The 11,059-nt window shown below is 51.2% G+C and overlaps 1 protein-coding gene across 1 annotated transcript; it reads right to left on the bottom strand.

Moving 5' to 3' along the window:
- Window positions 1-1,491: 1,491 nt before the first annotated feature.
- Window positions 1,492-10,859, bottom strand: LOC144168399 (neprilysin-1-like). The gene is made up of 4 exons (XM_077697396.1): window positions 10,742-10,859; window positions 5,300-7,147; window positions 3,318-3,724; window positions 1,492-1,782 (listed from the first exon to the last, which is right to left on the bottom strand). Exons 1-4 carry the CDS (start codon window positions 10,857-10,859, stop codon window positions 1,492-1,494), a joined length of 2,664 nt encoding a protein of 887 aa, XP_077553522.1.
- Between the last annotated feature and the right edge of the window lie 200 nt (window positions 10,860-11,059).

The following is an 11,059-nucleotide window of genomic DNA, read 5'->3' as shown; positions in this document are numbered from 1 at the left end:
ACTGTGCTTATGTTTCCCCTACACTGTCTTGCCAGAACTGTCTTCTGTCTTCCCAGCATTGTGCTTGGAAGACATTGCGCGGAGCAGTGAAGGCGACTGTGAAGGGGCTTCTTGCGCACCGCTCTTTAGGGATACATGAGGCGTTATGGGGATATATAATAAAATGCCATACAGCCTTCCTACTTTTGTGTCAGACCACTTTAATTGCTCCCAAAATTCATGTATTTTCCCGCAATGCATTTGCGTCTAGTAGTGAACCAACTTTAAATTGGCTCAATGTGTAGCGCTTTATAAGGATGCATACGGGAACTTGTGGTGGTAATAAGGGCTGTGGGGCCTTCATACAACTTTCATATTACACTGCTCACATCGCCACCAAAAATATCTTTCTATTCATCCTGCCATACTATACTTCTTACATTGGGCCTAAAGATATCTTCCCAACAGTGCTGTGCATTAGAGTATAGTTGCGAAGCCGAAAAAAAAAAACAAAAAAAAACAAAGGTTTTGTTATAGCCGAACTGCTTAAGCATTTTTCCTACAATTCCCACCTGGACGTTTTCGCAGTTTATTTCGTCGTCCTGAGGTAAATTATTAAGCTCCTAATGAGATAAGATTAGCACAATGAATTTTCTGATCAGTATTCATGGCTACAATGCTGGGTTTAACTAGATCACTAAACTTTGCAGGGGGCCCCATGAGCGGTTACATTGTGAAGAACGACAGCGAGTTGAATTTCCAGAGCTTCACATGAGTGACTAGAGGGGCACTACAGTAGGCCAAGGTAACTTTCAAACTATTATGCATTTGAAAGATAGTGCTTAGTTTTTTTTTTCAGAAAAATTCACAGTCTGCTCAGGATTTGTCCCACATCCTGACAAACTCGACGCTTGCTTTCGCAGCGGTGAATAGCCCGGTAACATCTCGTCTCGATTTTAGAATACCTATAAAATATGTGCGTGAATACCCTGGCAGTCACGTTGCAGTGTAGTGGCACATATGCTTCAAGGCAGTTCTGGAGTTACGTGAGCCTATGAACGGGCACATTAGAAAATACTATAGATCTTAATAAATAAACGAACCATGAGGCTTGGTTCTCGCAAAATGCTTTTTTTTTTCGTTGAGCATTGCTGGAAGCGTCACTAAATTACGTCGTTTAGATATACTTGATTTCACAAGTCGGGATGTCATATTCGTCCAAACTAAGCACTGCGAAACAAGAGACACCCCAATTGGTATCTGGAATTGCCAGTATAATTTTCTAAATGGAGACGGCATCGCTTGTAAGTTGTGCGAGACGAAAATAGAGCTACTTCCTTCAGCTTAAGAGATAACGTATCAAGGTGTAAACATAAATGAAGAGGCTTCTGCGATGCAGGTTCCTTGTCGGCAGGAGGCGAATGCCTATAGGTAGTTCGAAAGGATGACGAAAGTAGCGGATCCTTTTCCCACGAGTAAGGGTTGCGAAGTTGGGTCGAGTTAAGCATCCGTTCAATGTCGGACGTTCCAGGTGTCCGGTGTGACCACGGCACACGCGTGCCTCGCCCTGATTCGGCCCATGTCCGTGTCTGCCGAGCAGTTGAAGAGGGACGCAAACTCGACCAGGTGTCGCAGGGGCAGGTTGACCCGGTAGTCGGCCGGCAGCCAGTGTCCAGCGTGCTCCTTGTACACCACGTCGCTGGACTCGCAGTTGTCCAGCGCGTAGTACACGAAGAACAACGCGTCCGAGGAAAGGTCGGGCAACCGCTCGTACCTGAAGTCCCGGTTCCACGAACGCCGGACCTGACAAACATTAGGGGGAGAGGGATGGACATGGTTAGTAATTTAGTCCTTGGCACGCAGGGACATCCGCGTATTCTGTGATACTGTCAGTGGCTCCAGCGTTTGAAAACTTTCTGGCAATCGAATGCACGACCATAACAGCAGCAGTATGGGAGATACACAATTATTGCAGTTAGTTTAGTATAAACAACAAGAATTTCTGTAAGCTTTATTGGATGCAAGGCGCGGAACACACCGCGCCCGCTTCCAGAGTGGAAAGCCACGCCGAGTGGGAATGATGGACAGAGACCAAAGACAGGGCCCGAGGCTACGGCGAAGCACTAAAGAACGCGCGACTGTCCAGAAGAGAATACCCCCCGCCCCATCGGGCGCTGAGCCGTGAAGAGGCGAAGATTCTCAGAAGGCTACAGACGGCGTCGGTCATGGTGGCACATCATGGCACAACCGGTGGCACATCATGTGGGACTGCACCACGGATACAGAAGGCGCCAGCTTAGAAGAGTACCCGGTACTACTACAGGAAGCCATCGAATCGAGAGAGAAGGAGAAGCAAGAGTGGGCCATCCAGCAGATCTTCACTGCACTCGAAAAGCACGGACTCCATAAAGGGGCCTGCGCCTACTAGGGTAGCGAAGAAGATGCGACGACGGGCCGCGTCGCGACGGGGGTCCTAACAAACCCCCGGCCACCACAGGATCGATGTGAATAAAGTCCTTTCCAGTCCAGTCCAGTCGAGATACCAAGGTCAGGCTGTCCCATTACACGTGCCAACTCTGGATAGTGAGATAAAGTATTAACACAAACTGTAGAGGCACTTTGAGCTATACGAAAGGAATCCGCAGAACTACTCCACAACGTAAATGCAACGTATTCAATTCCCCCCTTGTAGACTCAAGTCGCTGTTTTCAAGTCTTGCTTTTTACTAGTAGACACATCCGTTATTAAACAATGCGCGCGAATTCTCTTAAAAAAATTCACGAAGTGAATCATGACGAGTGGGCGAAGCACTGGGGATCGTTCTTACCGTAAATCACCCGTGAGAGTGCTTACTGCAGCTAAAACGATTTCCAATCCAATCCAATCCAATCCAATCCAATCCAATCCAATCCAATCCAATCCAATCCAATACAATTAAATGTGATACAATCCAATCCAATCCAAATCCAATTCAATCAAATCCAATGCTCCTCGCGCATGTGCAGCACGGCTCTCCAGTACAATTCTCTCTCTCTCTCTCTCTCTGTCTCTCTCTCTCTGTCTCTATCTCTCTCTCTAACCTTTTGTGAACCTGTTAGTTTGTTCTTGTTAACCTTTTGTGAACCTTTGTTCACAGATATTTCGATTTACACGGTGCTGTGCCGTGAGCACGGACGCCGTACACCGGTCAAGCCTCGGCCTTAAGGTGCTTCGCCCCTAAAAGCTGTGTCCTTTCGCTACTTTCGCAGTCATAAGGGACCTTTGTCGCAATATTCCTTATAGATGAAGCACGTATGTTTAATTCTTGCGTACAGGGCCCATACATAATGCAGCCGCACCTGCCAGAGCTCCTGGAACGCGCGGTAGGCCAGCTGTAGCGCAGCCGTCTGTTGCAGGACGGCGCCTCTGGACAGGGCCGAGTGTGGCGCCACCGGTCCTCTCAGGCTCGGTGGCAGCTCGCGTAGATCTCCCTCGAAGCAGTCGAGCAGCCCCTCGAGCTTCCTGCGGCTCGTGTCGCTTACGCCGAATGCCGGCTCCTGGTCCTCCAAGAACAGGGAATCGAAGAGGGCATGGTAAAAGCGCACCGCGTACCGCGCCAGTTGCAGGGAGAACGCGGTGCTGTTGCCCGGAACGGAGGTGTTGAACAGCGCGGCCGGAACCAGAACCCGACGCAGCAAGCGGTCGTACGAGGCACGAACGGATGAAGGCCGCAGGCGAGAACCGCCTTCCGCGGTCTTGGGGTGACCTACACGTTAATTACGTGGGTGCGGTATTTAGTGGCGCATTTGGGTTAGAAATAAAAAAAAACAAGTGATCAAGAGGTAGGGCTACTATTGGATCAACCAAGACAAGGCCAACGCTTTTTAGGGGCGAAGCACCTTAGGACCTCGCTTTGTCCGTGGCTTGCCGTGGCTTGCGTCCGTGTTAAGTGTTACGCATGCGCGAGGAGCGTTGGATTGGATTGGGTTTGGATTGGATTGGATTAAATTGAATTGTATCGGATTAGATTGGATTGGATTGTATATACTGTGCACACGCGTTGTCACTCATTTACATGCTGCAGTGGGCAATGCCGCGGGTGATTTACGTTAAGAACGATCCCCAGGGCTTCGCCCACTCGTCATGATTCACTTCGTGGAGATGCGTGAATTTTCTAGTGTACCTTTTCGGCAGGCGTACGCGGGATATTATTTTTTCGAGAAGGATGGGGCGGATTTTGAAAAAAAGATGGAGAGCGAGAACGCCAATGAGGGAAACATTTAATAAAAATAAAAACAAAATAATCCAATTAGTTTAAACAGGGAATCAATTGTAAATCTAATTTTGGGTGTTTAACGCGCCGGAGCTACAGCTACGTTGTGAGGTGCACCACAGTACAAGGTTCTGGATTAATTTTGATCACCCGGGGATATTCAACGTCCGCCGAAATATACACACAAAGGCGTTTTAATTTTCTTGCCTCTAACAGGAAAGCGGCCACCGCGCCTGGGATCGAACCAACGCCCTTGGACGCAGCAGCACAACACCTCAGCCACTGAGTCACCTCGGCGAGTAAAAGAATCAATCAAAAACAAACAATAAAACCTTCGGAATCTGGCTTTTTTTTTCAAGAGCATTCCAAAATGGCTGTTTGTCGTGGTGAGAGAAGACGTCAAAGGTGCCGCAAGCTGAGTGCGTAGCTCGAAGCAGAAATATATTTACTGGACTCGTTATTTGATGACAGGCAGTCGGGGGTGTCGGTTCTTACCTCAAACCTCCCTCCTCGCTTTCTGTGAACGCTTTGTATGCCCTTTATACCTGAACGCCAGTTGTCTTTTCCCGTGGTGGTAAAAAAATTTCCCCCAGCGAATTGGGCTTCTTTTCGATGTTTTAATCTCTACCAGCTGCTTAGTGTGTATCAGAAAGCGGTCAGAAGGACTTACGGTACAGTGTTGCTTCTTTAAAGCAAGTACTACTTAGTAAACTTCTTGCCCTAAAAAAACGGTCCAATCGTACATGGCACCCCTTTCCGGGCCTGATGAAGGTTCAGGATTCTGTACACACTCAATTGGTCATTTCTTTGCTGTTCTCGCTTAATTTTTCGAAGCCTATCTAGTTGAAAACGGCCTGGTCTTTGTACTGACACTCGTGAAATACTGTCGCATGCATTGCGACAGGTGCCTATGTTGGTTTTTGAGTTCTGAGTTGACGTTTATCTCATGCTGCATATACCACAAGCTCGAAATTCAACAGAACCCTAATTAATTAAGAAAAATGCAATAACGGGGGGAGGGGGGCTTTTACGTTATCAAAGTGACCAATCAGGGGACTCGGTTCTTACCAGCACTGATAAGGCTGACGCGCTGCTGTTCCCGAGATACATCGCGGTAGAATTCCACAGGCCGGTCGGTGCTACGAGCCGCCTGCGACTGCGCGCAGGAGACGTTTTCCCTGGTTGCAGCTGTGGGGCCGAATTGGGAAGCGCGTCCCCTCTTGACGTGGTACCGCTTCATAAGCGCCAGTTCATCGCTCACCCACGCCAGATGGTGAATGTTGCGGACGAAGGTGTCTTCCAGCTGCGACAGTTTCTCTGGCACGCGGGCGTCGTACTCCGTCTCTCTAAATATTGCTGCGGACATCTTGCTGAAACAGGCGGGAAGGGCGCGCTCAACCGCCATTGCGCAGACAGCAGACGAGTCCGAAACGTCCGGAATGGTCCGGCCGCGAAGGCTTTTGGCGAACAGCTGACGCAAGTTCGCCTGCCCGTCGGGAAGGAACGCCGCAAAATGTACGACGACGAGAAACCCGAGGTAGTTCATGAGAGCACGAGGCGACAGTTCTTTCATTGCTGTGCCCAAAAAGTCGCGGACGTAGCTCGACGGCCTTAGCACGACCTCGGTCGCTGGGCTAAAAGTAGTCGTATGGTCGAAGACAACGTCGAGAAACTCTTTAACAACGGGATCCAATTCGGAGAGCTTGAAGGCCGATGCCAATAGGCCTGCGAACCTGAGCCCGTCTATTTCGGCTGATGACGGCTCCAGAGGACTGGAGCTAAGCCTTATAAAAACATGCATGACTTCCTCCAAAACCTGATCCATGGGGGCCTGTGTAAATAACGAGGCAGCATCGTGCAACGCATTTTTGAACAGATTTGTCACTGAGGACCTGGAAGCGTCATTACCCGAGAATATATGGGAAGGTTTACGCAGCTCCACAAGAGTGCTGTCCGGGCCCGTAAAACCAACGACCACACCCACTTCAACGAGAGGAACCAAACCCAGGTCCCTCACAAGTTCCGCTGCAAACATCCAGACGTCATTTGCGGTTGCTTTAGCGTTTTGGGGCCACTGTCGTATTTTCCACTGTCTAAACACTTCTTTCATATCGTTAGAGGTGGAAGCGGCTTTGTTTCTGTCGGCGCATGCATCGTAAAGAGCAGCGGCCACGCCAACGTCATCCGCATTGTTGGATGGAAATAACGACGCTAACTTACTGCCGAGTCTGTCCTGGATAATAGTGTCACTGGAGATGGCGGCTCCTGCGCCAGGTGGACCAACTAGCGGGTGGGCCTGGGGCCAAGCACCACAGACATACTCGTAAAAGTTATCGCAGGGTTTTTTGCCCTGCGTTCCAAGTAGTGACTTTATGTAGTCGGCCTCACGATTGCAGAAGTCGGAAGAACAGTATATGGCGAGTGTCTTGGGAGAATTTGGTAATCCGGGTTGAGTTGGTGATGGTAGCATAACTGTCGTGAGCGCATACAACAGCGCGATCAGTAGGATAATAATAAGGCATACTAGACACAAGGCGCATGCTATCAAGAACCACGAGGCCCCTTCTTCATCCGCCACATGTTGAGACTGCCTGAGGATCTCCTCGTGGTGCTCGCTCGTCACACGAAGAGCCCGCTTTGATTTCTTTCGCTTCTTGGGAGCAGGGTGGTCTGCACCCGGTGACTCCCTCTTGGAGGGAGTAACTAGAAGCTTGAAAAGCCGTTCATCGGGTGGTGTCAGGTCTTCTGCTCCCAGGTACGTTGGTGACTCAACAGTTGGGGATGGAACAGGAGATCCAGCCAGCCTTTCCGTGACTCCTTTTTTGCTGACGTCGTGCTTTGCCGCTAACTTTGACGGAGTCTTTGAAGTGTCCCACTTCTTCAAGGGAGACACCGATGCTTCCGCGGCCGGATTCGCTGTTGGGTACGCCGCAGACACTTCAAGTGACTTTGTTTGTACCGGTTCAGCGGTTGATGACAGGAACGGTTTCACTTTTTCAGCCTTAGTTTTTTTAGATTTTACCGCGATGGTAGCACTAGGCTTACGGCTTGTTTTATCGGCCTTTTTAGCTGTCAAGACCCTTTCTCTTGTTTCTTTTGTCTTTCTTCCCGTCTTGACACTAGATGCTGCTGCTTTTTTAGAGCCGGCTACGTGGCTAATATGAGAGGGCTGCTCCAAATTTACTTTTTCAGTTTCTGATTTCGTGGATTCCCTCTCTGCAACTGCCGCGGTTGAGGTAGCAGCCTTTTCCAGGTTTGCGACGTTGGCTATTTTCGCTGCTTGTGGTTTTGCGGTAGAGGCGACGGAGTGTTTCCGCGTAGTACCGTTCTTCCTTGTCTCTGTGCGTTCAACCGATGCATCAATCCCAGGCTTGCGCTGTGTTTGTTTAGCAGTTAGTTTAGGCTGTCCAGGAAGCTTTTGCGGGTCCGATGAGATGGCACCAATTGCAGCTATCGAGTGGTCATCTTGGGACTGCATGGCTGTTTCGGTTGTAGGCGCGTGAGTGTCAGTCGTTTTTCCCTTGACACGGCTGACGATTTTCGAATCATGTGTGGTATTGTTCCCTGTGCTCGTCCGAGGGCGACCCGAAGGGGGTCCTTTTGCTTTTGCGGCTTGAACTTCGGGCACGGAAGGATTTGAGCAGACGACAAAATCGCCCTTTCCTTTGGGGTTCTTCACGCACGAAGCGATAACGGGCTTGGACGCAACAGGTTTAGGAACGGTCTCTATTTCGGACATTCCGCGTTGCTGCCCGCCTTGTGCTTCCGCTGCTTCCAGCGCCGAAATAGGTGTTTTTCTCGCAGTTGATGCTACCGTTGTCGCAGGCTCTTTCGATTCACTCACTGCTTCTGCTGGGGCGACAGCCGCTTCCACAGGTCTCCCTGGAGGCTTCGATGTCTCAGGTGCTACAACCTTCGATTTTACTAGTGCTTTCCCTCCGAGGGGGACATTCTCCACCTTGTTTGGCGTTTTCACGACTGCGGGCATGGCTTCGGTTTTCGCAGGTTTCGCTGCAGAGCTAGTAGGAATGCTTCCTTTCCTTCCAGCGGAAAGACTGGAACGTGATAGCCTTTCCAGTTTTGCTAGTTCGACATTTGTCCGCATTTCAGGTTGCTTTGCCACAGCTCTAGCTTCAGGTTCTGACAGCTGTGACTTGTTCGAAGATTTCAATTCTGAAAGACTGGAACGGTTTTTCTTAATTGTAGTGGGAATGCTGGTCGGTACAGGCTTCGGCACAGCCTCTCCAACTGTAGCCTGTGACGGCTGTAGCTGTGGCCTGCGCGGTGCACCACCAGAGCCAATGTAACTCGGTTGCTTTGTCACTCCTATTATACTGCTTGACGCTACCGAGAAGGGAGATACCGGCCAACTTGGTGTCGACCATTTTAGCTGAGTGTAGCGAGAACTCAAATAGGGATGATCCAAGTCTTGAACTAGCGCCAGTGAAGTGCCGGGGGCGGGTTGCGCGGCAGTCGTGGCCGCACTTGCTCCAAAAGCCAAGGGAAATCGCGGCATATGCGGTGGACCATGCTGCCCGATATGTGCGGCAGACATGGGCACAAATGGGTCGGTCACTTGGATGTGGTGTGGCATGACAGCCGCAGGAGAATGGGCAGCCGCTGTAGGAGCCACAGGGGATGCTGTCGCTTTATGCCTGCTGCTAGGAGCATCTGGACGCACAGCGTTCAAAATAGATTGGTTCGGTGGCCCACCCATTGGAACCTTGTGGCGTTCCTCTGGTACTGCCGAACAAGTTGCGGTATCGACGGCTACAGTGAGTGCTGCATCGGTGCTGTCTCCTGCCTTCTGATGCACGGGAACTTGCGTCCCAATACCTCCGAAAGCACCGCCAGCTATAGTGTGATGGGGTGCTTCGGGTCGCAATGGAGCCTGGAGCTTTCGGTCGGAATGGCCTAGAACAGCAGTGTCCTCTGCAGTAGATTGTCTTCTTGGCAACGATGAAGCGGTCGGCGTTGGTGCAACGAGAACACTATCCGACACAGCTCTGAAAACTGTGGGAGCAGGGCTTGTGGGGACCAAATTCGGGGCCGATATTGGCTTCTGCATCTTCTGCGGAGACGCCGAACTCCCTGCTGTTGGTGCAGGCAATACCAAATGTTGCAGCGATTGTTTTCTCGTAGTTATTTTGGCTCTTTTTGTGTCTGTCCTGGTGGGTGCAATCTGGGAAGACGCGCCGACTGGTGGAACAATATTCCCGTCCGGGGACACGGTGGTTAGTGTTGCAGCCACTGATAATGGTGAAGTGGTAGCCAACGTAGGAGCTCGGAAGGCTTCCTTTGATGTTTCCTTAGGAGCACCAAGCGCGGGCCTTGGGGGAGACTCCTCTATAGCAACTACGCTCGACCGACGGCTGGTAAGGGCCGACAATTTTTCCGTGAGTGGCAGAGAGAGCGGCTTCGGAGTTGGATGCGCATCTTTGCTCTTCGACTGGCGACGCTGCGGGGCTGAGGTAATTTTTGACACAGATGGTTTCCTCCCGCTGGACGAGACGAGAGGAGTTTTTCCCTTTGACGCTAAACTCGATTTCCTGCTTGGTGGCGCCGATGGAGGTTTACGCACGACTGGGGTGCCTGATGACCTTTTAGAACTCATACCTGACGTAACAGGAACCACGGGTGCCTTACCGCTAGCACCTGTGGTGCCTGATGGTTTTGTGGCTGGACTGCTCGGGGCTTGTTCGGCTCTAGTCTGTGCTGTCGGTACTGTATGGAAGACTGGTTTAGACAAGACTCTTAGTGGCGTCGAGGTAAATATTTCTGATGCAGGAAGGGAAGGCGATACGGGTGCAGTGGCTTGCTGAGGTTCTGCTAGTGCAGGTGTAGGAGGTACCCCCGGCGCTTGTTGTGAGGTAGCCGTGACAGCGGTCGTGACACTCTGCTTGTAGACAACGGGGCCTTCCACTTGCGGAAGTACAGCGCTAGGCTGTTCTCGTGAAACCATGGCTTTAGTTTGGGGTGCAATGGCCACAATGGTGGATCCAGGAGTTGGCTCATTTGATTTGCTCGGAGGCGCAGTCTCGACCAGGATTTGTGAAGGATGTGTTTGTAACACTGGGGGAGCCAAGTGTCTGGGAGCTGTCTGCGGCGACACTCCAACTGGAGCGACGGCAGCTGCCGCAGACTCTGCAGGAGCGGTGTCACGGCCTGGTGCCGATGTAGGTACAGACATGGTCGTAGGGCGAGTAGTAATGGGACTCTGTAAAGTTGCCCCTGGACGCTCCAATTCTGGGATCACTGCCGGTGTCGGGACATGGCGGGATATCGCTGCAGTAAGACGGCTGACTTTCCCAGTGGGCGCGGGTTCCAATGTGGCTTGTTGGAAATGTAGGGGCGCAAGGCTACCAGTGCTTGCCATCACTGGTGCGCGTAGAACCGAACCGCCCCCCTCGCTTTTAATGGTCGCCTCCACTCTCAAATCATGCGCTTGCTGGCGGGAAAAAACAGAACTTATGGCAGCTCGAATCGTTGAGACGATAGTGCCGCCGACACCTGACTTGTCGCCCACGGATATGTCGACGCGCATCTTTTCCGCCTGTGAGGCTGACACGTCGTCGATGCTCCGAGTGGCTGCCCAACTTCCATTGTTGTGGCTGACCACACTCGACATTCTCGGGCCCAATGACCGGCTGCCTGTCGAAGATGCGTTGATGGTGCGTCTTCTGCTCGCGCTTGAAACTTCATTTACTACGCTCACGTCGATGCTCCTTGTTAGGTTGTCGAACGAAGTAGGGTGGCGTGAAGGGTGCTCGGAGGAAGACTTTGTATGTGCGTTGCCTTCAGCGTCAGAGGACTTAGGCTTCTCAGCTC

The sequence above is a fragment of the Haemaphysalis longicornis genome, unplaced genomic scaffold (genome assembly GCF_048455015.1).
Source record: "Haemaphysalis longicornis isolate Haplotype H1 unplaced genomic scaffold, Haemaphysalis longicornis Haplotype H1 scaffold_2, whole genome shotgun sequence".
NCBI lineage: Eukaryota > Metazoa > Arthropoda > Arachnida > Ixodida > Ixodidae > Haemaphysalis > Haemaphysalis longicornis.
This window is presented reverse-complemented; position numbering and strand designations above follow the sequence as displayed.